The sequence below is a fragment of the Zootoca vivipara genome, chromosome 5, assembly GCF_963506605.1.
Source record: "Zootoca vivipara chromosome 5, rZooViv1.1, whole genome shotgun sequence".
NCBI lineage: Eukaryota > Metazoa > Chordata > Lepidosauria > Squamata > Lacertidae > Zootoca > Zootoca vivipara.
The window spans coordinates 45,053,786-45,077,349 of NC_083280.1; the positions used below are offsets into that span (position 1 = coordinate 45,053,786).

The 23,564-nt window shown below is 42.4% G+C and overlaps 1 protein-coding gene across 4 annotated transcripts; it reads left to right on the forward strand.

Annotated features, from left to right (window-relative positions):
• The first annotated feature begins 7,803 nt into the window (after nt 1–7,803).
• On the forward strand, nt 7,804–23,525 carry AS3MT (arsenite methyltransferase). 4 transcript variants are annotated; one of them, XM_060274710.1, is made up of 11 exons: nt 7,804–7,942; nt 8,173–8,204; nt 9,556–9,683; nt 10,857–11,007; nt 11,641–11,777; nt 12,200–12,269; nt 12,786–12,867; nt 13,536–13,667; nt 15,083–15,225; nt 15,384–15,518; nt 20,770–23,524. In XM_060274710.1, coding segments are annotated over exons 1-11 (1,110 nt in total). In that variant the 5' UTR covers nt 7,804–7,941; the 3' UTR covers nt 20,869–23,524. The 4 variants fall into 4 exon arrangements, with proteins under 4 accessions (XP_060130693.1, XP_034988531.1, XP_034988533.1 ...); XM_035132640.2 differs by having other exon boundaries at nt 20,767–23,523; XM_035132642.2 differs by having other exon boundaries at nt 7,837–7,942; nt 8,173–9,658; nt 20,767–23,524.
• Nucleotides 23,526–23,564: the final 39 nt, after the last annotated feature.

The following is a 23,564-nucleotide window of genomic DNA, read 5'->3' on the forward strand; positions in this document are numbered from 1 at the left end:
AAGCACATTTCTCATTTTTTAAAAAATTAGATTTGCCGGCCGCCCTTCGATCCTTGGTTTTTGAATGTTTCGGAAGTCGAATGGACTTCCGGAATGGATTATGTTTGAAAACCGAGGTTCCTTTATTTACTCTGGAAGAGAGCATGTGCAGGAATATTTTTTCCAATGGCTCTCTTAACCTCACTAGTGTGTGGTTTAGGCAAGGATGAAAATCAGTGGGTTGAGGGTCTGTACAGTTGGCCTTAAACTGAAAACCCACAAGGAAGTTAGACCAGCGTTTCTCAACAAAAAGCCTTGCTATGCCTCGCTATCTGCAACTGTGATGAATGAAACTCTCAAAAGCTTATCCTGTAATAATTTTTTTTTAGTCTGTAACTTTGATATTTGATATAGGCAAACTATTGGCCCTCATATCTAAGTCAGCTTCCTTTTCAAGACTGGTAGCCATGATGACTATAATGCAACAGCTACAGAAGCAGCATGTTCATGAATACCAGCTGCTGAGAGGAAGGCGCCTTCCAGGAGCGGCAGCACCTCCAGGGTGTCAGGCGGGGAAGATGCTGGGGATTGAATTTGGCACCTCCTGCATACAAGGCAGGTGTTCTGCTTAAAGCTTCTCAGGGGCATCTCCTTAGCTGCTGTGGGAAACAGGATGTTGGACCAGACGGACTTTGGGTCTGATCCAGGGCCGGATTTAGGTTTGAGGAGGCCCTAAGCTACTGAAGGTAATGGGGCCCTTTATATGTCTAGTTGTCGACTTCCGGTTTTGACCGCGGATCGTGATCGGGCTAAAAACGGGAGCTCTGAGGCCCCGAATCTTTCGCTGGAGGAACGGGGCGCTTGCAAGGCTAGGCAGCACCCCAAAAAAGGACTGGAAGGTGATTCCTGTCTGAGGCGTCGGTGGTTCCCTAAAGTTTCTCCCGGAAACCTTCGCAGACTGCAGAAGGAGGGGGAGAAGCTGGGCACTGCGACAGCGTGAGAACAGAAACCATAACCAGCAAGAGCCGCAACCCGACGCGATCGTGCACGGTAAAATTCCTTTTAATTAAACCCTTTTAACAAGACACCCCCGGGGCGTGAAAGAGAGACAATACGGTGATTTAAAGAAACCTGAGAAGAATCCCCCCCACCGAATTGGACTCAAAAACCGGAGAAGTTAAAGAGGAAAGTGGGGTGTGGGAAGGACTGCGTTAAGACGTAGAGCGCTAAGCAGAAGACGCCGCCGGGGCTTTAATTCATAATCGCCAAACTGGGGACAAACTAAATTATAAAGAAGCAAGGAACCGGCTGAACTTTGATTTGATTTGAAGTACATACATTACAGATAGAACGCGAGCTTTTTTTATTGTAAGAAACGGAGTTTGGAGGGGGTGAAAGAAAGACTTGTTTCGACTCTCCTTTGAGTGGTGACCCCCTGGGGAAATTTTTTATAAGCTACCTTTTAGAAGCAGTTACAATCCCTTATATTAAAGAAATTTGAAATAAAATGGCGACGATCCTCTAAACAAACTCATGACTAAGCAGACAAGGATATAAAGAAACCAGAAGTGATGTAATTTGAGTGAGAAGAATTTAAAGCACACGCCGACTCACGGAAAATCTATAATAGACTATACCATAGTGACCCCTAGTGGCGACATAATTTTTTGACAAGTACTCACCCAAAAGAGATATTGAAGCAAGGGCAACTGTGTGGATAAGAGAAATATAGCAGGGCAATATATCAAAATGGAGAATTTAGTAGGACAACATAATAAATTGGACAAGCCATCATGTAAGTCACCTAAATTGGATAAGCAAAAGAGGACAAACATAGGAAGCTCTAATCAGAGAAGGACTTCAACAGCAGAGCATGAGCTGGATCTCAAAGAACTGATTCTAAGTCTCAAAAATGATATAGGAGAAATTAAACAAGACCTTAAAAACGATATAGGAAAGATTAGACAAGATTTAACAGAAATCAAAAAGGAAATGGGTGAAAGGATCAAGAATATGGAAGACAAAATGGAAAATTTGGAAGGAAAAATGGAGACTAATGAAAAGGATAAACAAGAAATTAAAGAACAAATAAGTAGGACAGAAGAAAATACTAAGAAAGCAATGGAATTGATCCAGGAGACACAAGACAAGAATCAAACACTGGAATCATCATTGAAAAATATATCGAAAGAAAGGAGAGAAGGGAAGAAAGAGTTCGAAAAATTAAAGAAAGATATGGAAGATCAGAAAGCAGCATTGGAAGCGTCACAAGATGCCCTTGCGATGATGCAGATGAAAATCAAGGAGAAGACTCTCAGATTTAGAAATATCCCAGAAATACCTAATGAAGAAATTGAAAAACGACTGGTAAGCGCACTAGCAAAATGGTTAGACCTTGAAGAATTGGATGTCGAAACGCGAATAGAGGAAGCCTTCAGAGTTAATTCAAAAAAGGCGAAAGAAAATAATTGGCCTGGAGACTGTCTTGTGACATTTACAAATATGTGGCTGAGAAATAAAATCTTAAAAATGAAAGGAAAAAAGAAACTAATTATGAATGAAACTGAGATATACATTATGAAAGAAATTCCACCACGGCTGGTCCACAAGAGGAAGAAATACCAGTTTCTAGCCAAGCCTCTAAAAGCAAAAAAAATACCTTTTAAATGGGAATATCCAGAAGGAATAGCTTTTTCCTTCAAAGGAAGGTGGAGAAGATTCGACACACAAGAAGCAGCGGACAGATTTTTAAGAACTTATTCTCAGGAACTGGGAGGAGATAAAGCAAGGACAATTAAAGATAAGACCCCTTTAAATGAAGAAAACTTGGAAGATTCCAGCGCTGATGAACTTGATGGTGAAATAGAAGATGGAGAGGTAGACGAAGAAAGAGAAGAAAATTAATTGGAAGTATGATTGACAACGGCAAATAAATTTGGTCCAGACTGCTAATGTTGTAAACTATAACTGAGTGCCTGACCAGACAAGTCACTTCAAGAGAAACATTGATAAATGAATTTTCCTTGAGCCTGCTTAGTCTAAACATTTGGTTGTTTTTCTTTCTCTTTTTTTTTTTTCTTTTTCTTTCTCCCCCCCCTTTTTTATTTATTTATTCTCTCTTCTTTTTCTTTTCTCTCTCCTTCCCTCTTTCCCCCTGTTTCCCCCTCCCTCCCGTCCCTCACCCACCCTCTTCCCCTCCCCCTCCCCCCCCCTTTTTTTTTCTTTTTCTTTCTTTTTTTTTAAATTGATCTATAATATCTAATAAATAAACATGAATTTAAGAACAATTTCATGGAATGTAAATGGCCTGAATAATAAAAGGAAACGGAATAGGGTGGGACATATATTAAGAAAACAGAATTGGGATGTGGTTTGTCTCCAGGAGACGCACATTAACAAAAAACATGTGAGAATTTTGAAAAACGAGAAATTAGGATCAGAATTTGTGGCGGCAGATACAAAAAAGAAGAGAGGAGTCGTGATGTATATTAAAAATAAATGGAACCCGGAATTAATCTGGACAGACAGAGAGGGAAGGAGTGTTATAGTCAAAACTATGATTGAAGGAGAACAATGGTTTTGGGTGGGAATTTATGCCCCCAATGGGAGTAAATCGGCTTTTTTGAAAAACTTGGAGACCCAGCTAATGGATTATATGAGTGAAAAAGTAATTGTAATGGGAGATATGAATGGAGTCGTTGATGTAGAATTAGATAAAAATGGAAGCCACAAAGGAAACAAGACAAAATTACCAAAAAAGTTTATGGATATTATGGAAAATTTAAACCTACTAGACGCATGGAGATATAAAAACCCCATCAAAAAAGAATATACACACATTTCGGCGCGCCACCAAACAGCCAGCAGATTAGACACTATATGGATTCCCAAAGATTTGGCACTAAGAATACATAAAATAGAAATAAGACCCCAGACCCTCTCGGATCATAACCCAGTGACTCTCTCATTAAAAAATGAACAAACTCAAAAAAACTGGAGGCTTAACGTCTTCATGTTAAACAATAATAAGAATATTCAGGGGGCCAAGAAAGTCCTAAAAGAATATTTTGAGTTAAACCATAGGGACGAGGTGGACCCCCTAACGGTATGGGACGCGGGCAAAGCTGTGGTACGTGGTTATTTTATTTCATTAAATTCAAAAGTAAGGAAAGATAGAGAACAAAGGAAAGAAAAACTCCTACAGGAGATAAAATGTAAAGAGAAAATATTTTATAAAAACCATAACAAGTCAGTGGAACAAGACCTTAAAATATTGAGATTGGAATTCGAAAAATTAATTGATAAAGAAATGGAACAACAGATACAATTCTGGAGATATAAAAATTTCGAATGGGCTAATAAACCTAGTAAATTGCTGACTTGGCAAATTAAAAAAAGGAAAAATGAAAAAATGATTAATAGAATACGATCGGAAGGGAAATATTATTATAAAACGGAGGAAATTATGAAAATTTTCCAAAAGTTCTATGAAAAATTATACCAAAAGGAAGAAATACCCACAGAACAGATTGATGAATTCTTAGCAAAATACCACCTACCAAAGATACCAACGGAAAAACTAAAAATATTAAATAAAGAAATAACGCCCCTAGAAATTTTAGATACAATTAAAAATATGAAGAAAGGGAAGGCCCCGGGCCCTGATGGCTTACCAATAGAGTTTTATAGAGAATTACAGGACGTACTCTTGGCCCCCCTCACTGACCTAATGAATATAATTTTGAAAAAGGGAAGAACACCCCAAACCTGGAATGAAGCCCAGATAATATTAATCTCTAAATCACAAGCAGATGCAGACAACCCAGGCAATTACAGGCCAATCTCGCTATTAAATAGCGACTACAAAATTTTTGCAAAAATCCTGGCTAAAAGATTAAGTAACATCTTAGAGGATATAATACATAGAGATCAGGCGGGATTCATAAAAGGAAGATATGCAAAGGACAACATAAGGACTATTGTAAATGTCCTGGAATGCCTCGAGAATCGAAGAGACAAGCGAGCAGCTCTTCTCTCTATCGATGCCGAGAAGGCCTTCGACAGGGTCTCCTGGCCCTTTATGATAAAAACATTGGAAAATTTAAATTTAGGGGAGACATTGGTGAATGCAATCAAAGCAATCTATAATATCCAAGAAGCAAAAATTCTAATAAATGGGAAAGTATCAAGCAAATTAGATATTACGAGAGGCACCAGACAGGGGTGCCCTCTATCTCCCACACTTTTCATAATCACGTTAGAAATTTTGTTAAAAAATATTAGGGAAGAAGAAAATATTAAAGGAATATTAATTGGCAATAAAAAAATCAAAATTAAAGCATTCGCTGATGATATAATAATAATGACAGAGGACCCTGTCGAAGGCATTCCAGTCGCAATCGAAAAGATAAAAGAGTATGGACATCTAGCTGGCTTGAAAATTAATTATGAGAAGACCAATATGCTAGTTAAAAATTTAGAGATGGATGAGAGAACAGCTCTCCAGGAAAATACAGGCTTGAAAATTGTCAAAAAAATCAAGTACCTGGGCATTCAAACCACTATAAAGGGGATTGATTTAATACAAGAAAATTATAAGACAATCTGGAAAAAAATTAAAAAAGATTTAGAATTGTGGGATAAATTAAAATTATCAATATTGGGGAGAATATCTTTAGTGAAAATGTGCGTACTCTCGAGGATGAACCACCTATTTCAAAACCTTCCGCTATTAGGGCAAGAAAAAATCTTTAAAGAATGGAAAAAAGATCTTACCAAATTTATATGGAATGGGAAGCGCCCCAGAGTTAAATATAAGGTTATGATAGATCAGAGACAAAGGGGAGGATTTGGGCTCCCAGATCTTGAAGCGTACCATGATGCGGCAGCGCTCTGGTGGATAAAGGAATGGATGGCTTTGAAAGACACTGATTTATTAGACTTAGAGGGATATGGGATGGCATTTGGGTGGCACCACTACCTGATGAAGGAGAAAATAGAAAAAAGGAGCACCTTTTTGTTAAATATTATTCGGAAATCTCTATATGCAGTTTGGCAAAAATATAAAAGATATTTTGAGCCTAAAACCCCTTGGTGGATCTCCCCTCTAGAGATAGTTGCGGTTAAAAGGAAAAATATGGAAGCAAATTGGCCAACATATAAACACTTATTAGAAAATAAAAATGGAATTTGGCAATTAAAAGAATATATGGCAGTGAAAGGATATTTTAACACATGGCTAGAATATTTCCAAGTGAATCAGAGATTTCAAATCGATAAAAAAATTGGCTTTGATAAAGAAGTATCTAAATTAGAGGAGATATTGTTGGTAAATAAAGATAAATACATAAAAAATTTGTATCAAATTATATTACAATGGAAAACCGAAGAAGAATTAACAAAAGATTATATGATTAAATGGAGTCAGGATTTAGGCAAACCTATCTCAATGAAAGAATGGGAAAATCTGTGGAGGAGAGATTCAAATTTTACGCCAAATTATGATATAAAAGAAAATATAATGAAAATGCAAAATAGATGGCACTTAACACCAGCTAAATTGGCCAAAATTTACCCAGAAGCGAGTAACATCTGTTGGAGATGTAACCAGGAAATTGGAACCCACATACATATGTGGTGGAGTTGCAAACAAATAAAGGTTTTCTGGGAAATAATTTATAACGAATTAAAGAAAATTCTGAGATACCCAATTAAGAAGTGCCCTAAAATGCTCCTGTTAGGAATGGTGCCCGATGATGTCAAACCCAGAGATAGATGCTGTATAAGTTATGCCGTAACTGCCGCAAGAGTGTTAATTGCAAAAAATTGGAAAACTGCTTCTATCCCAACAAAAGAAGATTGGCAAAAGAAACTCTATAATTATTATATTCTGGCCACAAAATATGAAGAAGTCAAAGGAATGAAAGAGGATGATTCAAAAATTAATTGGAAAGCTTTTATAGATTATATGCAAACTAAGGTAGATAATTTAAGCCTTACCTCCAATGCTTAGAGGTTCTATCTTTTTCTTTCTCTCTTTAGAAATATAATGGGTTAATTGTAGTAGGATAAGAGAGATCGAGCTAGGAAATTTGATAGATGAGAAAAATGTTATGAATTTATTGTAAATATTGAAATAAGGTATGTATATTAAGAATAAAAAGGAAGATAAAGGGGATTAGTTCAGGCCAGGTTGTGAAGTCGCTGGGGAAGAGGGTGGAAGGGAGGGTGGGTGGGTGGGAAAATAAGACATTTGCAACACTGTTATGGTTGTAAATTGTTTTTATTTCATTGTTGATTGTCATTGATTGTGTTTGTTGTGATATAAAATAAAGTTTGTTTTTAAAAAAAAAAAAAAAAAAAAAAAAAATGTCTAGTTGTCCTTTGTCAACAACAAATTGTTGCTGTTTTTTGTATTGAATATATGCTATATGGTAATGTATGGACCAATAGGTATCTAAAGCCATTTGCACATAACAAATAGGAACCCTAAGCTATACTGTAGCTTGTTTAGCTTATACATACGTAAATCCGGCACTTGGGGGGGGGGCGGGAGTTCCTAAATTTCCCAGATTCGTGAGTGGTCTGAGAACAGAACGGGGTCACAGACTGCGAAGCAAAGCCTTCGAAGCCTCTAATTCCAGCAAGGGCTACTTCTGCAGTCTCTTGTCCTATTCGGAAGCCACGAGAGGACCACCTGTACGGAGGAATAGCCGCGAGGCACCGCCTCTTGGCCGTGCGCCCTCTGTAGAAACAAGCCACATCTACTTCCTGTAACACACAATCCAATCGCTCCTCCTCCAATCGTGGCCAAAGGAGCTCTGGCTGCTCGCCGTGTACTGAGCTGCCTATTTTGCCAAACGATTCGAAAACGTTACCAGACCCTTGTCGCTCCGGTGCTTGCGTTGCCAGGGGCTTCGCTGGGGGAGCCAGAGCTTGTGACCGGCTTGAGGCGTCGCTCTAAGTAAGCTTTGCTGCTGGTTTCTTCTCGCGGGGCAGCTTGGGGGCTAGTGAGTCAGCGAGGAGGAAACCCGCCTAGAGTCCGTCTTTGGGGTTAAGCTCCCCCTTGGAGAAGGGCTGCATTTGGCTCTGGTAATCCCGCTGCAAAGCGGCGTCTTACGTCTGCAGCTCCCCCAATAACCCGGGTAAAGTGTGTTTACACGGACCGTGCTGACCTTTCCCTTTTCTTAACAGTGGCTGCGGAGCGGATATATACAGAGGTGCAGGTGAGGTACTGTAATTTGATGCTGAGACGTATCCTTCCTTCACCGGGATCCCAATGATCTGTTCCACATTAATGCACATTATTTTCACTTAATCTTGGCCTTATTATATAACACTTATATACACTTAAGTCTTGCCCACTCAGAACGAAGCCTTTCTGTATCTGATTTCCCTCATTCCTCGCCTGTGATCCATGGCTGCTTATCTTAACGTTGTCCTTATATATTCTCATTTCTCCAGCCTGGTGACCGTGTCCAGTATTACTCAATTAGCCAATCACCTTTTTTCCAATCCCTCATGAAAACAGTGTTTAAAACAGTACGAATTATGTACTATTGAAATGAATTTTGGGTCAAATTTCCTATATTTTAACACTCTGATTAAATACCGGTAAGCCCATTCCAAATGGTCAAAGGCTTAAAGAGTCTTTAAAGAGAGAACAGCCAAATGTACTTTACATTATTTGGAAATAATAAATTAAATTTAACAATTTTCTACTAAAAACAGTCATCATGAATAGAAACATTTGTAGAGTCTGCTTAGATTATATCAAGGGGGAGGCTGTTCATATATCCTGGAGCCATCACAGAAGAGGCCTTATCTTTTGTGCCAGTTGACATTGGGGGGGGGGGCTCTTGGTATGGTGTTGATGAGGGTCCTCCCCAAATAGGACATGACAGTGGGCATTCTTCCTCTGTTGCCACAACTGTTTTGGTTCAGGAAGCATTTCCTGCCATCCAGGCCCTGGTCCTACTTCAGTGGCAGATGGGCAAAAGTGCTTTTAAATGGAAGCTAAAATTTTCTCCCATCCAAGGTGGCTACCTACCTTCTTCGTCATTGTTTAGTTGTCTTAGTCGTGTCTGACTCTGTGACCCCATGAACCAGAGCATGCCTTGGAAATTTCTTCTCAAAACTTCTCCTTCTTAATGCCCATGGAATTTTCATGGCAAAAATACTGGAGTGGGTTGCCAGTTCCTTCTCCAGGTGGATCACATTTAGTCTAAAAACTCTCGGCTATGACCTGTCCATCTTGGGTAGCCCTGCATGGCATAGCACATAGCTTCTTGAAATTATTCAAGCCCCTTCGCCATGACAAGGCAGTGATCCATGAAGGGGACCTACCCTCTTAAATTACCCCAAATGCCATGCCCCTGACACATAGATCTGTCAAATAAATAGATTTGGTGCCAGACTGCTGGGGGAACCCTGCCAAGCCCATTGGACCCTCAGCCAGTTCCTGTCTTGGCCAACTGCTGGTGCCAGACATACCTGCCTTCATCACATGTGTTTCAACCATTCTTTATAAGCTACAAACGTGTTGTATATACCGGTAATTTCTGTTTCCTTTTTTAGGATTACTATGGCAAAGTGTTAAAGAAAAAAGAAGACCTAAAAACCAATGCCTGTTGTACTGTAGCAAGGCCTTTGCCCACATTCGCCAGAGAAGCCCTACAATGTGTGCATGAGGAGGTTTTGGCAAAGTACAGTACAGTACAGTATTGCTTTCTTGAGTGAACTTTGATCTCATGAGTTACTGCCCGTTGCGTTATGGAAAGTGGGGAGGAGATCTAATTTCCCCCTCATCCTTATTTAACCTTTTCCCTCTACGCCATATCAAGTATAAAATAAAGCCAAAAGATTAGGGCAGTTCATTTAACTGGAAGATTAAGCAAGTAAAGCTTTTAGTTGATTAATCAGTGAGGGTAAATTTTGATCAGTTAGTGTAAATTAGGTAGGCTGAATCTAAACAAAATAATAATAATATGAGAATAATATGTGTGTTGTTCTTAAGGTCACACAGTTTCAAGATTAGGGAAGAACTTGCAGTGCAATCCCATACACGGTTGCTCAGAAGTAAGTTCTGCTATATTCAGTGCAATTTACTCCCTAGTAAGTATGTTTAGGGTTGCAGCCTGTACTCATTTATGTAGGAGTAAGGGACCCAGGTGGCGCTGTGGGCTAAACCACAGAGCTTAGGGCTTGCTGATCAGAAGGTTGGCGGTTCGAATCCCTGTGACGGGGTGAGCTCCCGTTGCTTGGTCCCAGCTCCTGCCAACCTAGCAGTTCGAAAGCACATCAAAATGCAAGTAGATAAATAGGAACCACTATAGCGGGAAGGTAAACGGCGTTTCCATGTGCTGCTTTGGTTTGCCAGAAGCGGCTTTGTCATGCTGGCCACATGACCTGGAAGCTATACGCCGGCTCCCTCGGCCAATAATGCGAGATGAGCGTGCAACCCCAGAGTCGGTCACGACTGGACCTAATGGTCAGGGGTCCTTTTACCTTTACCTTTTAAGCACCATTGAACTTGATAGTGCTTATTTCTGAGCAGACATGCCTGGGATTGTGCTGTTAAATTGCAGGGGTCATAGGGCAACTATTGTTTTTCTATGTCCTTCATTGTATTTGTTTTAATTTGTCTGAATATGTAATATTGTGGTGACTAACCCATACAGTGATTTAAAAACCAAAATATTCAGCAGTGGCAGACGTGTTAAAGAACAACAGATGCCAACATAACAGTTGTATTTATCTGATGAAGTGCTACTTGATGAGGATTGGCTCATCTTGCTGCTGATCTGAACCACCAAATCTGATCTGTCTCCATCAAAATGTGTTTCACTTCCACATTGCTTTATCCTTTGTTCCTTTAGGTACTATGGTTGTGGCCTGATGATCCCAGAATGCATAGAAGACTGCTGGATTTTGGATTTGGGCTGTGGGAGTGGAAGAGACTGTTATATGCTCAGTAAGATGGTTGGGGAGAATGGACATGTGACCGGGGTGGACATGACTGAATCCCAGGTAGGAGGTTGTTCTTTGCGTGCTGATTCAAGACTCTGATGTTTACCTTCAGATTGCTAAATGGAGGGCATAACTGTTGAGACTCCTTGGCATGCAGCTTCCTTCATGGCCTACCTTATTCACACAAGCTCCCATTCTGGCATCTCACCCATGTGCAGCCTCCTCGTTTGCAGTCCTTAACCTAAGGGGTCACCAGCCTTTTCACTCCTGGACACCTTTGCAGACCAGAAAAACTGTCTTAGGCAACACACACACACACACTACACCCAAGCAAGACACATGCAACCTCTCAAACCTAATTTCAGTGTGGGGAGGGAGACCCTTTGGGTGCTAGGAAGGTCTCTGTGGGCACATCTGCACCCAGGAAAGATGCTGGGAAATACTTGTACTACTATATGCAATTTGGAACATGTACAGCAAGTCCAACTGGAATGAAATCATGTGTAGAGCAGGTGCACGAAGAGCAAGCTGGTATTCTGGCATAAGGAAAGTAGGTGGGATAGGTTTAATGGCAGAAAATATAAGCAAAGGTATATTTAAGCTTCTCTGCATGTGGTTAGTACTGCTTTATCCTGCACCATATACTTCTGTACTGAATTTCTATCTTTTACATCCTTGCTTTCCTTCCATCAGGTGGAAGTGGCAAAGAAACATATCGATTATCATATGAACAAATTTGGCTACCGGGAGCCCAATGTAAACTTTATCCAGGGCTACATGGAGAAACTGGGTGAAGCAGGCTTGAAGGACGAAAGCTATAACCTTGTAATGTAGGTCCTCTTTCTAGCCCCTTTCTCTGCAAGCAGATAGGCTGGAGACTGGGGATTATATTTGAGTTTCTGGATTTAGCGCTGCATGCCATATTCCACACCGTGCTGCGATTGAGGCTTTGTGGATATCAGCAATACCTACATGAAGTGTGTTTGTCCCGTATGTTGCCATCATTTCAGATGTAGCCTGGAAATCTTTCTGTTCACAGGCATTTAGAACTTGAAGGGAGGGAGTGTGTGCAGCAGCTCGCAAATGCCTGTTTATATACACAAACTTGGTTTTAGTTGTTTTGACAGTTTTGCAATGTTTTTAATAACAATGTGTCATCTATGATGATTCACAGTTGCTCTGGGTTCCTTCGGGTGGAAGGGCAGGAGAACAAATAAATCAAATAAATAAGTTGGCTTTATCTCTTGTTTAGCTCCAACTGTGTGATCAATTTGTCCCCTGATAAAAGAGCTGCGCTGCATGAGGCTTATCGAGTATTAAAGGTAAACACTGGGCTGGTTGCAATAAGGCATGTTAGGCCAACTAAGGCCAACAGGGAGGACTCTGGGTGATGGCAGGAAAGGAGAATTTTCTTCTGCAAGTAGCTCTGCCCAGGTGTACACTAAAGAATAGGGGGGAAGTGTAATTGGAGTTGAGAGTTCTGGAATAGGAGAACCTATTCAGATCAGCATCTGGAAAGAAATCGCTAGAAAGTCAAAGACTTTAGAGGAAAAAGATATGTCAGGTCTGCATTTGGATTGCTTCTCCTCAATGTTCTTGAGTTTCCAGCCACTGCTGGGCCCTGTTTATACAAACAAAGGGAGGAGGAGGATTGAATTTACCTAGTAGGAATGGGTTGCCTCCCCAAGATTAGTTTAGGTGGTTGAATTGCTTTGCCTTTGAAGACACAACACATCCATAGCAAGCAACCAAACTGGCAGCAAACAGTGGCTCTCCTTTGCCTATCAAACCATGGAAACAGTAATTATTTGTTTCCTTGTTGTTCCCTGCTCTTTCAGGCAGGCGGGGAGATGTATTTCAGTGACGTCTATGCCAACCATGACCTGCCACAGGAAATCAGGAACCATAAAGTCTTGTGGGGTGAGTGAATTCTTCTCTTCTTCCCCACACTCAGTTGAAAAACGGTAGCCAGCATTGCATCTTCCCATCAGATAAACCATTTGAAGATTAACCCTTTTTTTTCCCATAGGCCAATGTCTTTCAATACCATACGGGCCTTAGGAGTAACAGAAACAATCAGATCTCATTAACACATTCCAGCTGGGCAGAAGCACTCCATGAGGGTGCATAGCATGTCTGCGGGTGGGATACAGTCTCATGAGAGTCCCAAGGGCCTGATAGAGAGGGATGCATGGCCATGTTCAGTTTTCAAACCTGAAGTTCACCAGCCCAGCTCTAACTTACGGGATCTTCTGGGTGCCTCCAGCATAGAACCAATGGTCAGTTTTATGGATGAGATCCTTGGAGAAGCCTGCTGCCACTTGTAAGGTTCTGTGGATTGGGGCAGCAATCCTACGCTGACACTAAAGAAGGGGTGGGAACCTTAAGTGTGGGGGCCAATCTTAGCCTGTGAGATTATTCCCCCCCCCCAAACAAAACTCACCCACTCATCAGCTGATGGCACTTGTAGTGTCAGCTGATGGCTGGGTGGATAGGGTTAAATCCTGCATTAATTAGCTGCATGTGCCTGTTCCCATGCTACATGGAAATGATCATTTTGGTGACTTTTGCCATCCTGCCATCTGTAGGTGAATGCCTAGGGGGAGCCCTGTGGTGGAAGGATCTGTACAAAATTGCTGAGGAAGTTGGATTCTCGCCACCTCGGTTGGTTGCTGCCTCTCGAATAACCATTGCTAACAAGGAGCTGGAAAATACCGTGGGTAAGAGTGCTATTTTTCACCCTTAGTCAGCCTCCTCGGTCAACTTTCAGTGTCATTTTACTGAGCAAGCCATCCTAGCACCACAGCAGCTCTGTCTTGGGTGTGTGTGTGAGGCACTCTGCACGTGTATACGTGTGTGATGGGTACACCTTTGGCATGACTTGTTACATTGAAATGCCCAGATTCCATGTTCAGGGGGTAAAAAAGGTCTCATATATTTGCATAATTTCTGGACCTGGGATTCAGGCTGGTTTGGGTGACTTAGGTAATTAATCTTGCATGGTTTGTTGCTGTTTTCATTAGCCTGCAGAAGAATGTAGACCAGCCTACTCCAAACACCTAGCAGGTGTTTTGGGCTACAATTTCCATCAGACTCCTGGACATCATAGCTGGGAAGTATAGTCCAAAACACCTGTAAGACAGGCATATAAACTTCACATGGCACCATAAAAGAAAAACCAAATGTATTAGGACAAGGAGGCAATTTGAATTAGTCTGGGAGTGGACTGGTGGTGTGTTTGTGTGTGTACTGATATTTACTCCCCTATGCTAACTCTCCAGTGCAAATCCCTCTCCCCTCCCTGGTCAAAAAAAGGCTGCTAGGAACTGGCAACGGGAAACAACATTTTAAAACTGTTTTTAACTTGTTCCAATATATGTAACTGTTTTATATATGTCGTTATAATGTAATTTACTTTGGGACGCCTCATGGGAAGTGATTCATAAATGAAGTAAATAATAACAACAACCCAGAGATACTCACATTGGATTTGTGTTTCCCTCCTCTCCAGCTGAGAGCATCTTTTGGAGGGAGTGGGCAAATTGTACTAAGGAATTTGCATGGGTTGAAGAGTTAATTCTCCTTGTCCCTCCGTACTGCAGCCCCAGTCTAGATTGCCCCTCCTCCTTGCACTTTTTGTTTGTTTGAGGCAAATAAAAGCTGTTGGGAAATCGGATTGTGGTCTTCCCGCTATGCATGTCATTTGGCCCTAAGTCAGGGTTAATTAGTTTCAGATGCTTGCGACTTAGGGGCATGTTCCTGATACACACTTTGGTTGCCTGGTTAAATATTCCTATATTTTCTTCACCTGCATGCATAGCTTCGAGGAAAGCGGGACAAGGAATAAAATGTGCTAACCAAAGCGGGACAAGGAATAAAATGTGCTAACCTGAGAATTCTTGCTTGCAAAAATATTTTGTGAATATTTTGGTCCCTGAATCCACAGGCATGTACATCTTTGGGGGAGAGGGGAATCCAGGTGCATAAAACACAGCTAGTGTTGTAGTTGATGAGAGACTCTGAAAATTACCTACCTGGCTTCCCCTCTCCATGCGTCTGTTAGCCCACATCTGAGGTGGGAATTGTACTGTGACATTGCTCAGGAGTGACACAAGCCCCTCCACTTTGATTATAGGTGACTGCCAATTTGTTTCTGCTACTTTTCGCCTCTTCAAGATCCCCAAGGATGGGTCAGCTCAGCGGTGTGAAGCGATTTACAAAGGAGGGATCCCTGGGCATGAGAAGGAACTAGAGCTTGACATTAACTACAGGTTCAAGGTACAAGCCTGATGAGGCATTGGGGTTGAAGTGAAAGAGGGCTGTAGCCAACAAATGGTAAATATAATAAGCCCTTGCCTATACATACCCATCTGGCTTGTTTGTTGTTTGTTAATTGTGATGTGTCTTGCATTCACCCTCTTCCCCTCCTTTCTCAGCAGGGAGAAGTGGTGGATGTGGATGAGGAGACAGCAGCTATTCTACAGAACTCAAGATTTTCTAGGAAATTCCTGATCCATCCAGTGGGGCAGAAGGTCTCAGCCCCAGAAGGCTATATTCCTGGGAAGCAAAAGGTTGGTTAGACCCTATAGCAATACTAATAGAGCATTATTGTATCCTAAGTCATTTATGGTTTTAAACACTAGCACGAGCACCTTAAATTAAGCACAGAAATGAACTGTCGACCAATGCAACTGTTTTAAAGCAAGGGTTGTATGAGCTCTAAATGGAACCCTGAACAGTACAGTAATCTGGTGGGTGCATTTTGGGTCAGTTGAAGTTTCTGAGTTGTCTTCAAGGGCAGCACATTGCAATAATCCAATCTGGATTAATGCCTACTGAGCCTTATGCCAGACTAGTGATTTTTACTTTACAATGAAATTATAAAAGGAAATTTCTATTCTTAGGATTGTGATAAAACTACCGCACTCCTCATAAGCATGAACTGCACAGTTTATTTACATCTCTGCAGATTTCCAAAGTCTGTTTTCCCTTTAGCATGACATGGAAGTGTGGATTATCAGTGTCAAGTCTTACTCCTGTAGATGAGCAAACTGTGATAGTACTAGGAAAAAATGTGTTTGCCAAGCTTAATTCATTTTGGGGCTTAATCCAAGGTGCTCACTCTAGCGTGGTGCAAAGAGGAAAAACAAGTGAGGGCTCTTGTATGCTGTTTCTGAGCTTCAAAAGCTCCATGTGACAATAGACACAAAATCCTGTCCCTCCATTTGAGTTAGAGATTGAGGGTCAGTTTGGCAACCGGAAGTTTTAGCTGGCTAGCAGTGCCAGACAAAACTTGTAAATTGCTCTATATAGTCACATCCACACCATACATTTAAAGCACATGGCTTCCCCCAAATAATCTTGGGAACTTTAGTTTGTTAAGGGTGCTGGGAATAGTAGTTCTGTAAGGGGACGACAGTTCCTGGGATTCTTTCGGGGAAAGCCATGGCTGTTAAAGTGGTATAAATATGCTTTAGATGTGTAGTGTGGATACAACCTGTGTGCATGTAAATTATTTTGAAATGTGCTTCGTCAAGATTGAATGACTATGTTGATCCTCCCAGAATTAGATTTGGGGTCTCTGGCATCAACTACAAATTGCTAAGTATCTCGGTAGGTGATTCCATTGCAGCAGAGTCTGTGAAGCCATTCCAGCCTTGAAATTAACACATAGGCTGTTCAGAAGAGATGACGTGAACAAGCCCTGAATTAATCTGGTGTCACACCTGTGTAATTTGCACAGTGCATGTACATGGAGACTTAAAATGATTGCCTGCAGTAAGGGAGCCCGTTTGAGCAGTGCAGCACGTTGCAGCGGCAGATGAAAAGAGGACTAGTGCTTTGGATTCCCCAGGGGCTTTTCTGTATATCCAGCATGCTTAACTGAATCTTGATCCTTACCCTGCGGCCCTGACCCTATTTTGGAGCTGGTCTATCTATAAGAAGCCTATTCCCTCCTCCTGATTCATCTGATGACGGCAAACAGCTGTGTGTCCTAGAAAGGATAACCTTTTGCTTATTGGCGTATGGAAGAGGGAGGATGAGGGCACGAGAGGCATTTCTTAGATAAGCAGCAGAGCCCAAGGGGAGGTTTGCAGTCAGGTGCTTCAGGCTTAACTCCACTCCCCCCAACAGAAACAACTAAGTTTGGTTTCTGTAATAAAGATTCAGTGTCGTCACTGCAATGTAACCCAAGTTTATATAACACACCATAGAATTTCTAAGCCAGGACTGGATTAACCAGCAAGTCTAAAGCCAGTTCTTGGTTACTTTCTCCCCAATATCCTGCCTCTCGCTGTAAGCACTGGAAAATGTATGCTTTTTTCAGTCCAAGGTTTAAAATCTGTTTTGGAAGAAACAATGCAAGGATAGACTCTGCTATGCTTAGGAGAGGTTGCTCTCATGTGTGGATGAAAGGATTTCAGGTCAACAAAATACCAAGGTCAGGGGCAGCCTAAGTAAGATATTTTGCTGCTTGAGGCAGAAATATAAATGGTGCCCCCTTCCTCCCAAGTCAAGGTACATGTTACCCAAGACATTATTTGGGCACCTGGGGCAGAAGATCCCACAAGGGCTTCTCCTTCTCTCTGGTTGGGAAAATACAACAATAATATATTAAATAATTGTCCATTTCCTGCTGTCACATGATACTCGGAATTAGCTGCTTTTGCCTGCAGACACACCATCCCTAATGCTAGGGCTGGTCTTGTTGCCTGTGTGTGACCTGCATAGAAATCCCAAGGCTGCATGTGTTTGTGGATGACACTTTAAACTTGCTTGTTCATTTTTAAAAATTAGGTTGTAGGTTATGGTATTTTTTTGTGGGTGGGTGCGCACGCGCGCCCACACACACTTGTTTGTTAATTATTTATTGCTTTTATATCTTACTTTTCTCTCTAAGGAGCTCAGGGTGGTCCTCCCCCTTTTAATCCCCACAACCACCCTGTGAGGTAGGTTAGGCTGAGTGACAGTGACTGGCCCAGAGTCACTCAATGAGCTTAATGGTCAAGTGGGGATTTGCATCCTGCTCTCCCACATTTTAGTCCAGGGGTCCTCAGGCTTTTTCAGCAGGGGGCCGGTTCACTGTCCCTCAGACCTTGTGGGAGAAAAAAATTAACTGCCACCGGGGGGTGGGGGTGGGGAGAGGAAGAAGAAAGGGCCGGAGCCGGGAGCCCCCGCAGCCACAGTCCCCGCTGTGGGAGGAGGGCCCAAGCGCTGCCGCCTCCTTGCTAGCCACAACTCCCCGCTGGCCCCCTTGCTGCTCCCTGCCCCTTTCTCAGGCCTTGCCAATGCCACAGGCCTCAGCCTGGGTAGGGACAGCAGCCACTGCTGTTGCAGAAGCTGCTCCCTCCCGGCCTGCTGGCCCAGGCTAAAAAGGAAGGCGCCCAGGCAGAGAGAAAGAGGGCTTTGGCCTGGTACCTCCGAAGCGGGCAGGTGGCAGGCAGTGAAGGGAGAAGGGCCACCGGCGGGGGTGGGGGGGCCACCGTCTGGGCGCAGGGACCCCGCCTCTTCCTCTGCCTTCCCTCACCTGGATCCTGTCCCCCCGGGCTGGGCTCTTTGGCACGGGGTGAAAGCAACGACCAGAGCAGCAGCAGCCCCAGGAAGGAGTCGAGCAGCAGCACTGCGCGCAGTGGAAGCACAGCTTCAGCTGCATCCTCGTCGCCAGCCCCAACGAGCTCGCCAAAGCCGCGGCTGACAAAGCCGCCGGCCCCCTTGCTGCTCCCTCCCGCATCACTCTGTGCTCAGCTGCTGTGGGAGCCAGTGGCTTTTCATTTGTTGAGCCGCTGCGTGTTGGCGGCGGCTCAATGAATGAAAGGCTGCGGCGGAGTTTACCTCAGCACGGCTCAGGGACTGACCACTCAGTCCCCGCGCCACTGAAATGCCGTGTCGCATATGCTTGTCACCCCACCCCGCGTTGAGGTAAACACCGACGCAGCCTTTTGGCCTTGGACACTTGGCGGGGGTTTTCAAATGGCCATGCGGGCCGGATTCGCGACCCTTTTGGGCCGCAACCAGCCCCCAGGCCGCAGTTTGCCGACCCCTGTTCTAGTCCAACACTAAAGGAGGAGCAGCACAGTAGTGCCCAGGAGGTGAGTCACTCCAAGGCATCTATCCGTGTTTAATGATAGGACGGTTAATTTCCCTTGAATGAGATAATGACTTTCATGTAAAGAAACCGGAAATTGCAGTTCTTATCGGGCACAGAAGGTGCAAGGACAAAGGATATGGTGCAATTATCCTTTTCAAAGAGAGGTCCTCTAAGAATGAGCTGGTGCAGACATACTTCCAAACTAAGTGGCCAGTCAAAGCCTGTTGTCAAAACCCTTTCAACTCGTTCATTCATTATCTCTGTGCTATATTTCCTTTTCTTTTACGTATCTATAGCATATAGCCTTGTAGCTTTATCTGTACCTACTCTAAATACCGCAAACAATGAGGAAAGACCTTGAGGCCTTCCTTTTGGTTTTGCCTCTTTTGGAAATGAAATGCTGGACTTGGTTGAGCCCTTGAAAGACACCATGTGCACAAGTTCAGAAGTATTTTGTTGCACTTCTTGGTGAACAGCTTGCAGTGATCCCTCTTGTATGCAGTTTGAATCAGTAGAATTGAATTTTTAGAAGCATTGGTTTGGATCCAGGCCACGTTAGTTCAAAATCAATGGAACAAGTTAGTGGCCCAGACTTCTTATTGAAACTGATACAACTTAAGGATGATTGACTTAGTCTGGATTACAACCCCTTTATTTTTACTGTGATAATCTTGCATATTAACCTTATGAAAAACTATGAAAATACTAGAGAAATGCTTAAAAACTTCTTTACTGGGTAGCAAAATTCTTCCTTGATATATAATAACAAGAATAACTTAATATAAAGTGTCTGCAAATGCAGAAATTAGGTAAGTGTAATGTATGCAATAATATGAAGATGTTAAAAACCTTATGAAATCTTAAAGAAGGCAATCCTCTTCTTATCTTGCTGGTGGTAGGAAGCTAAAAATTGGACATTTTTTGTTATTGCCCAGTTATTGGCTGCACCATTTGACAGAAAACATTTGTCTTCTACAGTAATACCTCGGGTTACGAACGCGATCCGTTCCGGATCGCAGTTCGTAACCCGAATAGTTCGCAAACCGAGCGCGATGGGCGCCGCCATTTTGCGCATGCGCAAAGCGCGATTTGCGCGATTTTCGCGCTTTGCGCATGCGCAAATCGCGCGATCGCGCGCGCGCAGCTTATGCGCGTGCGCGCGCGGCGAAAACACTTCCGGGTTTGCGCAGTTCGTAACCCGAACTGTTCGCAAACCGAGGTGGTCGTAACCCGAGGTACGACTGTATTGTAAAAGTGAGCACTTGGAATCAAATTGTAGAAGATTCTGTGCTGTAAAAAGCAGGATGGGGGGCTGAAGATCACTTTTGATGTGAAGATCATTTATTTTCACCACAGATGCCATATCTGATGAAGCCCTGGGTTAAAGTAGAAGCTGGCAAGAAGAATAGCCTCCCTCTCTCGCAGAAATTGCTTTGGTGTAAGGCCTTGGTTTGGGATGGTGTTTATTATCCAAATTGCAATCATACCATCCTGTTCTGACAATTACAAAACTGCCACCTTCTATATATTCATTACTTTCTCTGGTAATTTTACTTGCCGGTTAGTGGTAGTTTTGACACCATTAACTATTAAGTTTGCAAATATGCTAATAGTAGAAAGTAAAAAGAAACAGTGAAAACATGCCCTTTCTAGCTTAAGTAACACAGATCCTCATCACTTTTTTCGCTTTGACCTTGTTCTGTTTTTGCTTGTATTTTTTATTTTTTTAGCAGGAGAAACTCAGGGATCCATTTAAGTTAGCGGAGCAGATGGAGCCAAATGTCCCTGCACAAAATCCCTCAGGATGCTGTGGAGCCAAATCATGCTGCTGAATCTTTCAGTGTAAAGTCAAGAGTCTGAAAAGCTACAGTGGAACAAATCCAAAAATGAAAAGCAAGAAGAGAGATTGCAGTTTCTGAACAGTAGTGAGAGTAAAGGAATAAATTAAGGCATTTAGATGCTCTGCTGTGTTGGTGTATATTGTCTCAAGAGTGAAAATATCTTGTCTTAAAGCATTGGTGGAAAATCAGATGTGGCTGGACTATAATTGTTATCATTCCTGACTCATTTATTTAAGGAATTAGTACACTGTGTTTTGTTTTTTTAAGAAATCCACTGCAAAGCGGATTACAGTATTTTAGAACACAAATTCCGTAAAACTTAAAAAATCCATAGTTAGCAACAATAAACAATAATAACATTAAAATCACCAGCATAAAACAATAACCATAAACTACCCTCATTCATAGGGACGCAGGTGGCGCTGTGGGTTAAACCACAGAGCTTAGGGCTTGCTGATCAGAAGGTCGGCGGTTCGAATCCCCGCGACAGGGTGAGCTCCCGTTGCTTGGTCCCAGCTCCTGCCAACCTAGCAGTTCGAAAGCACATCAAAGTGCAAGTAGATTAATAGGTACCGCTCCGGCGGGAAGGTAAACGGCGTTTTCGTGTGCTGCTCTGGTCACCAGAAGCAGCTTTGTCATGCTGGCCACATGACCTGGAAGCTATACGCCGGCTCCCTCGGCCAATAACACGAGATGAGCGCTGCAACCCCAGAGTCGGTCATGACTGGACCTAATGGTCAGGGGTCCCTTTACCTTTACCTTTACCCTCATTCATACCTCCTCAGATCAAAAGCTATTGAGAAAAAATAGGTTGTTAAGGCCTTCTTTTTAAAAATGTGAGAGATGGGGCTTGCCTAATCTCAAGAGAAATTGCCTTCTAGAATTGAATTCCAAAATTGTGGAGCCACCACTAAGAAGACCTTACATGGCAGTCTAATTGCTTTTACTGGTGGGTATACTGGCTGGGGCTAAAGGAAGTGTAGTCCAACAACATATGGTGGTCCACAGGTTCACTATCCCTGCCTTAAAGAACTGCCAAAGATCCAACAGGAAGACAGTAGTAGTGGCTTATCACATGTGAGAGGTAGCAATACTGTTGCTTGGGACACTGATTCAGATCCTCTGTAAGTGAAGGGTACTGTTCTGTATCTCGGACTCTTGTACTCACAATACTCTTGAATGGCGTCATTGGGAAGTGGACATCCATAAACCTGTTCTTTTAGAAGGGGCTATATATATTAAATAATCTCCCTATGCTCTGTTACAGCCAACTTTGTCCTCTTTCTAAACTGTAGGGAGCTGCTGAGCTGACAAAATAGGAGCTTCAGATAGCGATAGATTGTTGTAGGCTTCAGCATTAGGACTTTGAACCAACATATTTCTGAGCTCGATCTGTATGAACTGAGATTACTGTGGCAGGGTTTGATTAAACAAGCAGCAGGAGGAAAGGCATTCAAAAAGGTATGTAGTATGAACACTAGAGGGAGCTGTAAGGCTTTTGAATGTTGAACTGGATTTAGAATTCCAAGATGAATGGGGACTGTACTTTGCAAATTCCTATAACCAGTTTTTTACCCTTTTATTGGGAGGGGGGTGGGGAAGAGACGATAATGAATGTTGCAGTTTAGCACTAAATTATGGAACCAAAAGTGTAGGCAGATATTTCTGAGGGCCACTGACAGGTCTTGTTCAAGATGGTGTCAAACACACATATTGCCTGCAGGGCAATCTAGACCAGTTGCTCTAGGATTAGGGCCAGCAAACTGTTTCAGCAGGGGGCCGGTCCACAGTCGCTCAGACCTTGTGGGGGGCCGGACTATATTTTGGAAAAAAAATGAATGAATTCCTATGCCCCACAAATAACCCAGAGATGCATTTTAAATAAAAGCACACATTCTACTCATGTGAAAACACCAGGCAGGCAGGCCCCACAAATAACCCAGAGATGGGTGGGGTATAAATAATAAATTATTATTATTATTATTATAACTATTACTATTATTATTTTAAATAAAAGGACACAATCTACTCATGTAAAAACACACTGATTCCCAGACCATCCGCGGGCCAGATTTAGAAGGCTATTGAGCCGGCCCCAGCCCCCAGGCCTTAGTTTGCCTACCCATGCTCTAGGAAGACACCCTCTTGGAGATGCCCCCTTTTCTTCCACAAAAGACCAACTGGATATATAGGGCAGAGCAGACACTAGTGGGTGGCCCAGCAACTTCCAGAATAATCAAGTGATAATGATGACATCAGGTTGCTGCCTGGAAACATCCTTCTTGGTTTTCATTTTGGTTCCTCTTCTTTGGGAATATCCAATGTGAAAAGCAGCAGTTGCCTTTTGTCCTTGTGTAAATATTATCGTTTCCCAGTTCAGTGAAAACATATGCAGTTTGATTGGTAATGCAAGTGTCTTGGCTAGGATTTTAGTAGTCTCTTAAACAGGATTGAGATGCCATTTTTATAATCTGAGAATGTTTAGCCTAAGGATGTTTGTCGAAACAAAATAAAAAAAATTCCTTCCAGCAGCACCTTAAAGACTAAGTTTTTTTTATTTTGGTATGAGCTTTCGTGTGCATGCACACTTCTTCAGGTACACTGAAATAGTATCTAATACACTGAAATAGCTATTTCAGTGTATCTGAAGAAGTGTGCATGCACTAGAAAGCTCATACTAAAATAAA

Excerpts from the sequence above, each read along its gene's own strand:
- AS3MT (XM_035132640.2), top strand. Across the intron at positions 12,868-13,535 it reads GAACCATAAAGTCTTGTGGG|GTGAATGCCTAGGGGGAGCC; the intron begins GTGAGTGAATTC and ends TGCCATCTGTAG. Across the intron at positions 15,226-15,383 it reads ACATTAACTACAGGTTCAAG|CAGGGAGAAGTGGTGGATGT; the intron begins GTACAAGCCTGA and ends CTCCTTTCTCAG.